At 45.0% G+C, this 14927-nt stretch overlaps 1 protein-coding gene across 2 annotated transcripts; it reads left to right on the top strand.

Annotated features, from left to right (window-relative positions):
- Window positions 1-3483: 3483 nt before the first annotated feature.
- Window positions 3484-14365, top strand: CHAMP1 (chromosome alignment maintaining phosphoprotein 1). 2 transcript variants are annotated; one of them, XM_031605153.2, is made up of 3 exons: window positions 3484-3622; window positions 4081-4181; window positions 11032-14365. In XM_031605153.2, exon 3 carries the CDS (start codon window positions 11091-11093, stop codon window positions 13935-13937), a length of 2847 nt encoding a protein of 948 aa, XP_031461013.2. In that variant the 5' UTR covers window positions 3484-3622; window positions 4081-4181; window positions 11032-11090; the 3' UTR covers window positions 13938-14365. The 2 variants fall into 2 exon arrangements, with proteins under 2 accessions (XP_031461013.2, XP_031461012.2); XM_031605152.2 differs by having other exon boundaries at window positions 4081-4196.
- Window positions 14366-14927: the final 562 nt, after the last annotated feature.

Raw genomic sequence — 14927 nt, 5'->3', positions numbered from 1 at the left:
GCTGCATGCATGGTTTGGGCTGGAAGATTTTTCCCAAAGGAGAATAGGAGAAGAGCAACAAGCCTTAGCTTGCTGTCATGTGCCTTTGCATAAAGATCTGGGAGCTGATGACAAGTGACCACTCTGACGTCCACGTCCTGTATTCAAAAGGAAACGAACCTGAAAATCATGCAGGTGCCCCATCTGTGGTGCCAGCCTGTTCCCGTGGTACCTACAGAGAGATAGCACAGACACTTAGCCACGAGTGCTGAAAAACATACTGCCTCCGTGTGGGCAGTGAGGTGTGACGGATCACTGCTAAATGCCACCTGATGTTACAGCAGATCAGGGAGACAACTACCAGGCCTTCTGAAAACACTACAGGTTTTGGTTAATGTTTTAGCACTGCTGAGGTTTGTATGCAGATTCTATCTGAAAGTGAAAGCAGAAGCTGTTTTGGAGGTCTTGTGGTTTTCCCCACACTGTAAGCCAGAAATCCTCAGGTGGCAAATGATGACAACTGCTGCTGTATCAGACGTGTATAAAACATGGAGTGGACACATTCTCAACAAAACAAAACAAAAAAAACCCTGCCAAAAAACAGCCAAACCAATGACTGAGGTTCTATAAAGGAGAGGAATTAAACTCTTGTGTCTGAGTTGCTTTTAAAAATATCTTCTTGCCAAAAGACTTAGAAAAGAAAGCCAATTACTGCTGTCACCCAGCACTCAGTTATTTAATTTCTTAATTAACTTTGTGTTTAACTTTGTGCTATTACAATTTTTTTCGTATATGCACTGTTGTATGATGCGCTATTGTTCAGACAAAAACCACAGAGGACTTTCAAAAACCAGAAGAATGGAAGTATCACAGAACTTCACGCTTGAAAAAGAAATGTAAATTTGTGCTTTCTCTGGAGAAACATTTCCCGTCAGAATTGTGCTCAGCAGGCAGGAAAGAGCATTCAGTATAAATTACAGCATTTAAATTATGTCACTTTTCAAAATATCTTTTGCCATTACTATAAAGTCAGAGCTGTCTGACAGCTTCCCAGCATGCTGAGCAGCTTTAGCACCAACAGAGATTTTCATTTCCAGAAGTGTAACAGTGCAACAAACTTTTTCTACTTACCGCATCAGTACATGCTTAAGAGCACGCCTGCATCTGGGCCTCCTCACCTCTGCACCAGCGATGGAGATGCAGTGTAAGCCTTTGCTGGGTGAGGAAACTGACAGCAGAGCTCAGATAGGTCTCCTGTGGTGAGGACACCACGATGCTCATTCCTCCTAACCTGTAAACAGCAACACCAAACCTGTCTGCCAAGACGCTTCATCTCAGTCCTGGCAGGCTGTCCTTTTTCCAATGCAAGCAGAAGTGTGAAAAGATATAATTGTTCAAATTATGTTTGTTAATTATTGAAAATTTGAGCCAAATATTCACGAGGATGGCTGAAAGTATTTTTACAGTATTTTCTTGACTGAAGGCACAGTAAGAAGCTCCATGTGTCAAATGCTTCCCTGAATTTTACCATTAGAAAAAAATTTTTAAGATATGTTTTTAAGAGATCAGTATGAAACTATGAGATCGACAGTGCTCATTTCCAAGGACAAAGCTAGTTCTGAGCAGACTTTGTCTCCACCAAGCATGCACTAAGCCATCACTCAGTCCCTGCGACAAGAAAGGGTTTCGCACAGCCCTCCATCTGAACACAAGGACCAGTGGACAGCCAGCACCTGGTTTTGGTGGTTCAAGTTCAACAGGAACTATGCTGAGGATCTTTAAAGCAGAAATCAGCTGAAGAGATGCTGATGAGTACTGCCTTTTGTAGATGACTTATCGAAGGATTTAAGATGTTGAACAGAAAAAAATGATATGTTTCTCACCCATAGATTTATTCTCATTTACTCTTAAGATGTCCTTACGCCCAACTTGTTTGCTGACAGTACTCAGGTGACACTGTCACAGAATTCCCTACTAACATCCCAAGTCACTTTTCCCCGAATAAAATCAATACATCAAAGCTGGTAGTAATACAACCTTAAAGTTTGGATTGTAACTTTTATTCCTATTTATGTCTGGACATCTGAGATTCTGTCATTCAGTGTGGTGATGGCACGTGACAGCTCTTCACAGTGGCTCTCATCCTTACTGCTCTGAATAACATTACCAAAAAAGACCTTGTTACCTCATTGCTACTGAAATTTGCATCCAAGATGCAGTAGCCAAAAACCTTTGGCAAAAGACCAACAATTTATTCAGAAGCACTAAACTAAGATTGAATGGTCGGGAGACTTTAAAAGAAAAAGAAGGTACTATAAGGTTTACTTTCTGGACAGGACCTCTTACCTCAGCTGCTCTCTGCACTTATGGCACAGGCACTTGGGCAGCCTGGGAAGCCTGTTTAGCAACATCAGCATCAGTGACAAGTTGAATCTGTAGCAGCATGTACTAATGGTACAGCTGCTGGGAGTCATGGGACCACTGTGAGAGCATCCAACAGGGCTCTTACCTGTGGCAGCCTGACACAAGGTTAGGTGTTACGAGGTGTGGTTCAGTAGCTTAGTGGGTAGTCGTGGTGATGGTCTTGTAGGTCCTTTCCAACCTTGTGATTCTATGATTCTATGAAATATTTATATTAAAATGCCAGCAAAATAACTAATGAAGTGGTCTTGGAAGGGGCAGAACCAAACACAGCTACACAAATAATGTGAGTCATAGAATCATAGAATCACTCAGGTTGGAAAAGACCTTCAAGATCATGGAGTCCAACCACAACCTAACCATACTACCCTAACTCTAACAACCCTCTGCTAAATCATGTCCCTGAGCACCACGTCCAAATGGTTCTTAAACACATCCAGGGATGGTGACTCAACCACCTCCCTGGGGAGCCTATTCCAGTGCTTAACAACGCTTTCTGTAAAGCCTTTCCTGACAGAAAGCTGCCTTTCATTGGCCAAAGCTTCACCTAGTGCTGCTTTAGCAACCCCACGACAAACGTAGGTTTCACACAGAAGTGCCTTTCTGAGCATTACGGAACACAGCAAGACAGGCAGGCAGAGCGGGTGACCCAGCACAACAGCTGACACGAGACATCTGCCTGCCGGTTTGAAGAAGGGTTACCGAATTGACAAAGGGAACGTGACTTCTCCGAATTAAACACAATCTTTGCAGGCGTCACTGTGAACGAGAGATTCGTCCCTTAATTTAATATAGGATTATGCGGGAAGATGCGGACCGGAGTAACCCCGCACGCCGTCCCGCAGGTAACCGCGCGGAAGCCGCCGCAACCGCCTACCGCCTTCTCAGCGGCCCCGCCTCACGGCGGCACCACGTGACCGGCGCCGCGCGCCGCCCGTCCGTCACGGCGAGGGAAGGCGGGAGGCCGCGAGGGGCGGGGCCACGAGCGGCGCCGGCGCTTCCGGTTGGGCGGCGGGCGGGCCCGGGGGGGCGGTGAGGCGGCCGCCATTCGGCCGCGCGCCTCCTCCCGGCGCCCCCCCCGCGTCCTCCCGCCCCCTCCCCCTCCTCCTCCTCCTCGTCCTCCCCGCCCCTCGCACGGCCCGAGCCCGCCAGCGCCGCCGGCCCGGCCCGGCCCGCCGCCGCCTTCCCTGTGCTGCGCCCGGCCGCTGGAGGTGCTTCGGCGGTGAGTGCGGTCGGAGGGGCGGCCCTCCCCGCCGCCCCCCGGCGCCGAGCAGGGCTCCTCTCCCCCCGGGCGGCGGGCCGGGGCCTTCCCCTCCGCCGGGGCCGCCTCGGGGCCGCCGGGCGGGGGGCCGCGGGGTTCGCGGGGGGGGCGAGGCCGGGGGGCGGCGATGTGCCGGGCCGACGACGACGACGCCGCCGGGAGACCGCGGGGCGGGAGCGGAGCGTCGGGAAATGCCGCCGGGGAGGTCGGAGCCGGCCTCGTGCCGAGCCGGGCCCCGCGGGGAGGGAGGGTCCGCGGTACCGGGGAGCGCCGGGGCTGGGAGCCGGCAGTGCGGGGAGCGGGAGGAGCTGGGGCACGGGCCGTGCTGAGCCATTCGTGTCGGGGAGGTGGAGATTCGGACTTCATTCTTTTCTTCCCTGAGCCGCCCTCACGTCGCATTTTGTTTCGGTGTAATGCAGGTGGAGTTCTTAGCCCGAGGTCATCGCGGGAAGGGTATGGTACGTCGTGGTTGTGTGCGCTGGTTGGTCCCGTGGTGCTTCATCAGCTCAGCTCTGCAGAAGTACGTTATTTTGAGGTCAGTTTTGGAAGCTAGCAGTGCTTTATTGCTAATACAGAGGTAGTCTGCCCTGTCAGAATTATGTGAAACGGTAATTTCTTATCCTTAATCTTGATGTAGGTATGTCATAGAAACATAGAATGGCCTGGGTTGAAAAGGACCACAATGATCATCTAGTTTCAAACTCCCCTGCTATGTGCAGGGTCACCAACCAGCAGACCAGACTGCCTAAAGCCACATCCAGCCTGGCCTTGAATGCCTCCAGGGATGGGGCATCCGCAGTGTGGATGTCAGATACTTTGTACTTTAGATTGCCTTTAGGTCTTGTATGAGGAGCTCATGCTGCATTGTAGAACTTGTCCTCCTAGCAAAGACAGAAGGCCAATGAGGTAGCTAAAGTGCTGCATCCTTTATGCTCTCCAAGCCATCTGCATTAAGCACTGATGTCACACTGTTCCGTTTTCCTCTGAGTTGAACCTGGGACTGCATCGCGCAACAGTTTCCTTGCTGGACCAGGTGCCTGCTCTCCCAGCACATCTCTTATTATTGGTGGCTGGTGAGGTCAGGGTGTTGGAGCTTCCTCTCTTAGTGCAGTTCTAAAGGCTGGACCCAGTGGTCACTGCTGATGGAGCACTGCACAAAGGGGGTGGCTGGTGGCAGGCAGCTTGGCTGTGAGTACAGTCAAGTTCCTGTGGGCTGTGCAGGTTGGCAAGAGCATGGTGCTGCCTCTTGTTCTCTGTGTGGTGGAGCCAACTCTTACATCTCCTATGTGTATGCTGGGAAGCACCTGCTCTGCTTCACCACTGCCCGTGGGAGCTGAGCTTCTGTTTCTTGTCTGCCATCACACGGGTTCAGGAGAAGCATGGTGTTGCCACAAGACTGCTACCGTCTACTTCTTGGCACTGCAGGAATGTGTCACTTTCCCCTTTGCTTAAACACAGTGGCTGTCTGATCTGCTCCTGCTGGTGGAAGCGATGGTGCAGCTGTATCCAGGTGTCTGGTGCTGGGTGCTAACTTTACAGTCAGCCATCTTCATTGGGCAGATGATGTGGCTGAAGTCTTTGCTTGAGCTTCGCTGATGAAAGTGAACAGCCATCTTTCTTGTGCAGTGACAGGGTTTGTCAGAGCAGAGCTGTAATGAGTGGTACCTTGTGAAAGTGGGAGAATTATCCGAGGAAGACATTTCTAGGAGTGTGGGCTTACTTCATCCTTTGCTTGGTGAACTGATAGAATGGTGTTGTGCACTTGTATGAGAAGTTGCTGCAAACCTTTTCTTCTTGCTACTATGTTGCTCATTTTTCAAGATTGTGTGGATAGCAGCACTATTTTTAAGTCCTGGATAAGTCCACTGGATATGGAGAAAACAGTGCGGATATAAGGAATCGTATAAAATATATGACTTTCTTTTGAGGGCCTTTGAGGCTGCACTGGTGCTCCTGATGTGCTTTGTACATCCTCATTCTCTGCTTGTCTCTCATTAGGATCAATTCTTTACCAAGAGGAAGAGAAGTATAGCTCCTTCTGTCATTAAGAACCAGGATGGACTGGTTTTGAAGAATGATGAAACAGTCTGCTCGTTGCCATATTCTGAAATTCTGCATGTCATGTTAAAAACAACCTGTAATTTTCTATGTTCACAGACAGTGTAGATCTTTAGCTTTGTGCCCTTCCTTGCTTCACTCTGGCACTGCCTCATGGCAATCACAGATTATCTTCTGTATGGGATGAAGGCAAGATGCATTAAATTTTGCAACAGAGTGTAAAATGTTTATTAAACAGATGTGTAGCTATAGAATTGAAATGGGATTGAGAAGTGGAGACGTTTTGTTCGTTGCCAGAGTCATTGTGTTGTGCCTAACGCTGGGCCAATGTTTGCTGGTACATGGGGTCTCCTGCAGATTTCTTTTATGCCACTGGGAGGTTTGTGAGAGGTGTTGGGATGAATGGCTAATCCTGTACTGGGATCCTGACAAACAATGAGATGCTGGATCCTGAAACTGAGTCTGAAGTGGCCGGAAGTCCTGCTGGGGAAGAATTAGGAGATCTGTTTGCTTTTTTATTAGTTTGGGCTGTTCCTGCTGCTCAGCTTTACACAAGCTGAGTCCCTTCATCAGATTTTCACTTGAGTCCTGGGTGTTGATCTGCATCCCTACAGGCCAGCAAAAACCTGTGTTCGAGTTAAGAGCTGAGCTGGCGCCAGCGCTGTTGCCATGCTTGATACCAGTGGGTATGGTGAGCTTGTGAACAGGAACACTTTGCTGTTCAGATTCATTGGAAATCTTAACGTCTCAGAAAAATTCTGAAGAAGCCTTGGCTGCCCTTAGCTAAAGTAGTATTACAAACTCCAGAATCGTAGTAGAGGCTTCTTCAGTTCTCAGTACTTTGTCTTGAAGTGGAAGCAGAACGTGTGGACAGGGCAAGTGTAAATGCAGGGCTTCAAGCTTCTGCTTCACTTGTAATGTGTTCTTACGTAGCTAATTGGTTCTGTTTGGTTATATCTGTGTTTGTGGTTTGTTTTGTCCTGCAAAATGAGGAAAGCAGGAGGAGGTGCAGCAATAGCGATTAAGTAATCCAGAGCACTGTGTAGTTGCAAAGTGGCACGAAGCCTCAGCTCCAGTCACTGTAGCTCCAGTCACTGTAGCATGGTGTGTCCTGCAGATGTGGGTTGGGATCTGACAGTGTTTAGAAAAACTGCACAGCAGTTATTTGTACTTGTGCAGACAGCAGCTCTTTTTTAATCTTAGGGGTCCTCAGCAGGTCTTGAAAGAAACATCCATGTCATGTCTGTTGTGTTTTGTGGGGACTTGTTTGTCATCCATGCTTGGTTTTCATCCTGAGATTCACACTTCTGAAGAAGGGACTTCCAGATGACCAGAGTGTTGTTTGAGTTTACTGTTTGGTCAAATGCACACGAGGCACTTTGCTGGGTCCTTACCCTTTTTATGGGCAGGAGTTGGAGCAGTGCAGAGGTAGGTTCCTTTGAGTTTTGCTTTGAAGCATTTATGCAGAAGCAGCATGGTCCATCTTGTTTAGCACTGTCTGAAAGATGCTGTTGAGCAAATGTTATGCTACATCACAGTTCATGCAGGTCCTAAGCCATGGAAACTTGGTTATTGACTGCATGGTTGCTAGCCTGGCTGGCTTGGGGCTGTTTGGAAAACAGTGACTTGCTGATCTTCAAACTGCACCCAACTACGCAAGGCAGCATCTAAGGCACATTCCAGTCTAAAATATGGTCTGATTGAAGGCAAAGAAAAATACGAATCGTGCAGCTATCCATGTGACAAAGCTGAGTATAGCTGACTGGGGGCTGCAGTACCTCTCCTACAAAGAAAGGCTAAGAAAGCTGGAATTATTTAGCCTGGAGAAGACTCTGGGAGACATCATTGTTGCTTTCCAATACTCAAGGGGGGCTGCGGGAGCATTGAAGAGGGCCTTTTTATCGTGGTGCATAGCAATGGGGCAAGACATGAGGGTTTGAAACTAAAGGAGGGTAGATTTATCATGTCAATCATGTCCTGCTCAGGGACATGATTTAGTAGAGGGTTTGTTAGAGTTAGGGTACTATGGTTTGGTTGCAGTTGGACTCAGTGACCTTTAAAGTCTTTTCCAACCTGAGTGATCCTGTGATTCTATGATTTAGATTAGATGCAAGGAGGAAATTCCTTACCATGAGTGTGGTAAGGCACTGGCACAGGCTGTCCAGAGAATCTGTGGATGCTCCTTCCTTGGAGGCACTGAAGATCAGGCTGGATGGGAGCATGGAACCAGGTGGTCTTTAAGGTCCCTTCCAACCCAAATCATTCTGTGGTTTTAAGATAGAGGAGGGCAGTAATCGGATATGTGGAAGCAGTGGCATTTTTGAGCTCAAATGGAAAAGTGAGTAAGGATGTTAACAAGAAAGTCTTACAGACTGGCTGTTCAGATACATGCTCAGTGAACCTGCTAAATTTAAATGGCAGTATAAGTTAATAGTAGCTCAGCACTGTGCAGATTTGTTACTGGTCTCAGAATAGCTACTTTAAAACTAGAGTTACTGTTCTGTATAGTCATGGCCTAAGATGTGGCAGTACTGAGGATGTCTTGCTCAGTAGTACACCTAAATTAAGTAGAGATGTCAGCTGAAGAGGCACTTTCTGTAGTGACTGCCAGCTATGGTGTGCTGAAGTAATAAAAATCAATCGTGGTGAGTGCAAGAGAAAGTACCCCAAACTCTTCAATGTTACTCATATACTAAAGGCTTGAATGTCAACCTTTTAATATCTGGAGATGAAAATGAGGAAGTGCCTGTAAGTTTTCCACTTCTAAAATCACCTCCTCATCAGAAAAGTTTAGCAGCTACTGGGACAGCTTGTGGAAAGGAGGCAGGGACTTCTTCTCATGTTGTATTTGAAAGAAAATTGGAATTTTCATTGCAAAGTAAGATAGGTCCAAAGAAAGGCAGAGGATGGAGTCTGGGTGAAATAGAGTTAAGAGATGAAAATAACAGATAGCTCCTGAAATTGCAACATGTAGGTTCTGTGCGAAGGGGAGGAAAATTACGAAAAAAGTAGAAGAGATTGCCTGGAAAACTGTGTTGTATACTGTGATATTTTCAGTTGGAAAACACTTTTTTTTTCCCCTTTTTTTTTTGTTCTCTGTAGGGAAAAAAAAATAGAGAATTCAGGTTTTCTGCCAATCTGTATTCTCTTATAGGTCTTAAAATGTGATTAGTGAAGTGTGGTGTTATTGCCCTGATTATGTTTTGCTGAGATTGGGTTAAAACCCATTTGTTTCCTATAGCTCCATGTGATCAGTTCGTTGGTTTTGACTTTCAAAATTTCCTTTTCACCCATTGCTGCAAATCTCTCAGCCAAAAAAAAAAAAAAGAAAACCTGAATTCCTAGGGAGTTGGAGTGTTAGGACAAGGCTTGCTGTGGGTTTTTCCACTTGGTGAATTGTTTGCTATTGCACAGATACAGGCCTTTGTATGGCTCCTCAGAGTGCTGGGACATTCTAAATTATACCAAAAACTAATCCAGTTCAGTAACTGTAGAGCCATGCAATTACTTCTTGTGTAGATGGCACATTGCTCTCATACATGTAAAGCATGATTCATCTTCAAGCTCTGTCTGTGGACTCACCGTGCTTCTTGACTGGAACGTGTGCTTGTTTTGAAAAGCTCCCTGTTCCTTTGACTTAATGTAAAGTAAATAGATATAGCATGTGCAAAGTCATCGTTCCATGAACCACCACACCAGTGAACCTTTATTTCTTATGAATGTGTGCCCTCTGCCCTTCAGCCAGTTCCTTGCTGGGTTTTTTTTGCTGTGCCCATGCTATCCTTCAGCAGTACTGCTAGCCTGCTTTCCTTCTATCCCTCATTATAACCAGAGTCAGACACTGCCTGTTCTGCAGGTTTTAAGACTGGTTGCATACTGGCCATGTTCTAATTATAAGCTGAACAGAACCAGTAACAGTTAAATCAAATCTTCAGCCTTTACCTCAGTGGTGACATTTCCTTAGCCTTCTGGTACTCGGTTTCTATTTTCCATGAAACTTGTAAAAATTTAACCTGAGATTATATTGCTTTGCCCAGTTTGATTGGTATTCACCAGAGGGCAATGTTTTTCTGTAAGTCTCATTTCCATAAGAAACCAGAGCTTAAAAATAATGCTGTAGGAGTAAATTGAGAAAACTTGCATTGGGTACATATTTTTTGACTATAGTTATTAATCTATATATACATTCAGGCAGAAAAATAATGTTAAATTGACGCACAAACTTTGTATCTGGATGTATGTCTTACAAATTAAGTTGATATGGTAGCATAGAAAAAAAATAAAGTGTGCAATTCACATAAATACTGAGAAATGTCCAAATATTCCTTTTCAGCAGTGGTAACATCCACGTCTAGGTGGAAGTGGCTTATAGAATGTCACATCATTCAGACTTCATTTTTTAATTTATTGTGGTAGGTAATTGGGGTAGCTTCTGATGGAGATGATGGAATACAGCAAAATTATTATAAATGCTTTGCATTTCTGATGCAGCATTTCTGTGTTTTTATTGGTTTTTATGAGGTCTTACGGAAACAATAATTCTGAGACATTTCCATCCTGTCCCGAAACAAACAAAATATCTTGTATATGAGGACTGGCACACAGATTGGATAAAAGTCACTTGTTTGATTTTTGAGATAGCACTGTTGATGCTATTAGGGCTACAAGATTAAACAATGGAAAATTGTTCTTAGAATAGATAAAGTTCTTATGAGCAGTGGCTTTTATTTTTTCATGTAATTAGTGAAAGGAAAATAGTGTTTAATGGAGGAAGGCAGAGTGTAGGATTTAGGCTTCTGTTATCTTACTGAATTTTTTTTTGTTTGTTTTATCAAAAACATTTAATTTGTTCCAGAATTTTATGATGGAGAATGCAGTTTTGAAATGGCTTGTTTTTACTGGCACTGTTTCAAAGTACTTTCTGATTTCAGTTTACATGCATAACATAAACGAAAACACTCCAAATCTTGGAAGAAAGGACAACTGAGAAAGCAAGTCATGTTTCTCAAATGGAATGTGAACTTAACTCTTCACTGCCTGGATTCTTTTCTTAGAGTTTACTTATGTATTTTTTACGTTGTTAGGAAGGCCTGATGTTAGGTAAAGCTTTTTTCAAGTTCTACTGATGCAAGGTGACTTGGAAAAGCCAGAGTGGCCTATATTTGCATTTGTTTATGAAGTGGTTAGTACTCGTGCAGAACTTATGCTTCTGAAAATGATGGGGGGAGGGGGAAACATAGTTATTTGACAAAGCTAAAATGAGCATTGAGAGCTAACTGTACAGATTTTTTTTTTTCCCCCCTTTGTTTCAGGAACTCTGAAGCTCGCTCTTTATAAGGTGAAGTGCTGTGAAGACTATTACCATAGAAAAATGGACATGTTGCAGATACTGCGTAAAACCACAGAACGCTTGGAGTGTGATCACTGCAGCTTCAGAGGAACGGACTATGAAAACATACAAATTCATATGGGCACCATACACCCAGAGTATTGTGATGAAATGGATGCTGCTGGTTTGGGTAAACTTATATTTTATCAAAAAAGTGCAAAACTGTTTCACTGCCACAAATGTTTCTTTACCAGCAAGATGTATTGCAACGTGTATTATCACATCACAGCACAACATGCAGCACCAGAGAAATGGAACGAGGAGCGGAAAGGACAGGTAGAAGGAGGTTTAGATTCCTCCAAAAAGAATGGTGCTGTAGAGCCCCAGAAATCTACCCCTTCCCCTGAGTCTCTCAAACCTTCCCTTTCTCCTGAAGTCCCCAAATCTGAATCCAAGCTTCAGAAATCTTCAGTGTCCCCAGAATCCCAGAAGTCAGCTCAAACGTCTTCCTCTGAGCCAGAGAAGTCAGCCCAGATCATGTCCCCAGATTCAGAAAAGTCAGTTCAGGCTGTGTCTCCAGATCCGGAGAAATTAGTCTCAGCTATGTCCTCAGACTCAGAAAAGTCATCCCCTGATGCGTCCCCTGACCCACAGAAGCAATCCCCTGATGCATCCCCTGACCCACAGAAGCCAGCCCCTGCGGTGTCCCCAGACCCACAGAAACCGGCCGTGGCTGCGTCTCCAGAGCCCCGTCGCCATTCCCCTGCTGTATCACCAGAACCCCGTCGCCATTCCCCAGCAATGTCTCCAGAGCCCCGTCGTCATTCCCCTGCTGTATCACCTGAGCCCCGTCGCCATTCTCCAGCTGTGTCTCCAGAGCCCCGTAGATACTCCCCAGGTGTGTCACCAGAGCCAAAGAAACCTACTCCAGCTGTATCCCCTGAACCACGAAGGTATTCCCCGGCTGTGTCTCCAGAGCCTCGGAGGCATGCTTCTCAAATGCGTAGGCCTGCTTCTGCTTCTTCTCCTGAAATGCGGAGGCCTGCTCCTGCAGTTTCACCAGAGTCATGGAGACCTGGTCCCACCGTTTCCCCTGAACCCTGGAGATCTGTGCCTCATGAAATGCAGAAGTCTTCCACGGTTTCTCCCTGGGCTCCAAAGGCTTCCATAGAGTCTCGAAGGTCTGCCCCTGAGTCCCGAAGGTCTGGCCCTGTTGCATCACCGGAGTCTAGGAGGCTCGTATCTGACTCGTGGAAATCGACCTCCTTTTCTGAATCCCAGAAGTCCACTCTTGTTTCTACTGAGCCATGGAAACCCATCTCATCTGTTTACCCAGAAGGCTGGAAACCTGTTCTGTCCCCTGACACGTGGAAGCATTCTTCCCCTGTTTCTCCTGAGCTTCGGAAATCCAGTCATGCTGTTTCCTCTGACTCATGGAAGCCTTCTTTCTTTCCTGAGGTCCGTAAGCCTGCTACTTCAGTGTCTCCTGAATCCTGGAAACTCTCTGAGTCCCGGAAATCTATGTTTTTTTCCGAAACTCAGAAGTCCACCTCTGCTGCTTCCTTTGAGGTTCAGAAACGATCCCATTTCCCTGAGCCTCGTAAAAGAGCTCTGTTCCCAGAGTCACGTAAATCTAATCCTACTGTTTCTAGTGATGTCCAGAAACGTGCTGTCTTTTCTGAGACCCAAAATAAAGTATCTGCTTCTCTTGCTTCTACTGAAGGCCAAAAACATGCCTTATGTTCTGAAGTGCAGAAGTCAGCTCTTGTTTCTCCTGAGGTCCAGAAGCATGCCCTATTTTCTGAAGCCCAGAAACTTGCTCCCATTTCCCCTGAAGTTCAGGACCATACTTCCTTTTTGGAGTCTCGGAAATCAACTTCTCCTGAAATTCAGAAACATGGGCTCTTCAATGAGGCCCATAAACAGGCTCATCCTGTCTCTCCAGACACACAGAAACAAGCTCTTTTTCCTGACTCCCAGAAGTCTGCTGTATCCCCTGATATTCAAAAGCAAGCTATATTTTCTGAGATGCAGAAACCTGCTGCTTCTGTGTCCTCTGATGTCCAGAGACATACTGAAACTACTGTACCTTCTGAAATCCCGAAAAACATCCTGTTTTCTGAGTCCCACAAATGTGTTCCAGGTTTTTCCTCTGAGCCCCAGACACCCAGTGAGTCTGGTGAGAGTGACTTTCTTTCTCACAGTTTAGATGATCAGAAACCACTGGATGACTTATTCTCACCAGATGAACAATCCATATTAGCCAAAGAATCACCCGAAGACATGTTATACTCGTGCCCAAAAAAGAAGCCCAGGAAGGAAAACCAGGACAATTCAGATTCTGAACTGAATAGCAGCGAGTGTGGAAAAGCAGAGATGGACTCGATGGAGATGAAGGAGCAAGAATCCAACAGTGACCAAGAGCAGTATGATATGGAGTCCTCTGATTACAGTAGAGAGAGCAAAATAGGTGCAACTACTCCCAGTCAGCCACAGTGTGTTCTTCAGTTTACCGAAGAGAAAGAGGCTTTTATTTCTGAGGAAGAAATAGCAAAGTATATGAAGCGAGGCAAGGGGAAATATTACTGCAAAATTTGTTGCTGTCGTGCTATGAAAAAAGGTGCTGTCCTGCATCATTTAGTCAACAAGCATAACGTTCAGAGCCCGTACAAATGTAAGATATGTGGCAAGGCTTTTCTCTTGGAGTCTCTTCTTAAAAACCATGTTGCTGCTCATGGTCAAAGTTTGTTGAAGTGTCCACGTTGTAATTTTGAATCAAATTTTCCCCGAGGCTTTAAGAAACACTTAACCCATTGCCAAAGCCGTCATAATGATGATACACCTAAAAAACACTTGGACAGCCTTGAACCACTTGAAGAACAAATTTAACTTGTATTTTTCCTTGTGTTAGAAAAGCTGAATTTACAACAGTGTTCAGAAGTGTTGCTGTATGTTAACCGAGTAGTTTAGCTGATCTGACAAGTCAGAAGATGCATGGTTTGTTGTACTATGTTTAACTTGTCTTATAGATGTTTTACTGAAATTATTTACTTTTCAAAGTCATTTTAAATACATGTCCATGTCTTTTTATTACCCATCAGTAGAGTCATATTTTTTTGGATGTACTATGTTTTTGAAACCAAAATGGATACAAACTAGTTTTGTAAAGATTTGTAAAACATACAGGCAATTAAGGACTGGAGTGGCAAGCAACCCATGTGTTTCTGTGAAGAATGAGCTTGGTTTTTTGCATTTGTTAGATGTCTTATTTTTAAAAATGTTTTTATCAAATTTTTAAGATGAAATTTCTTACCAAATTAAAAGTGAATGAGCCAGGCACGAGAAACTACCAACCCTTCTGGAATAACGTGGCCCTGAGGTTATAATTGAGTGTATAGTCATTTGCTGGAAATTTCTTGCACTCAATTCTGTCTTTCTTGTCTCAGTTTTAGAAGCATTGAGGTACTTATTTTGTGATTATGTATTTTGGCCATGTTTTAAGCATGAACTAATATACATTAAATTGATGGATTAAGTCAGATTACGTATAGCTCAACATTTTCTCTTGATAATTCAGATGTTTGTAATGTCAGGAAAAAATACATTTCTTGTATCTGGTGAAATGTTATGCTTTAATCTTTTAACAATAAAAGAAAACACCCAAACCTGGCACTGGCCATTTCTCTTTTCCTGCAAATCAAGAGCAAAACTTTTCATGTTCAATGTATTGTCTTTGGCAACAAAAGATGCAGTCGCCCTAGAGTTTGGCTCTGCGTACTTCAATAAGCACTTCATAATTCAGCAGGAGCATGGGTTATAAATGCAGGTAGTACAAAGAAGGTTTCATTTTCCTTAGGCTGAATTGTGGGTGGACTGAAG

Source organism: Phasianus colchicus, chromosome 1 (assembly GCF_987193195.1).
Source record: "Phasianus colchicus chromosome 1, bPhaCol1.hap1.1, whole genome shotgun sequence".
Taxonomy (NCBI): domain Eukaryota; kingdom Metazoa; phylum Chordata; class Aves; order Galliformes; family Phasianidae; genus Phasianus; species Phasianus colchicus.
Note: the sequence above shows the minus strand (reverse complement) of the source record. Positions and strands in the feature narration are given on the sequence as shown.

Bases quoted from the DNA above. Each gene is read 5' to 3' on its own strand.
- CHAMP1 (XM_031605153.2), top strand. From the start codon at position 11,091: ATGGACATGTTGCAGATACTGCGTAAAACCACAGAACGCTTGGAGTGT.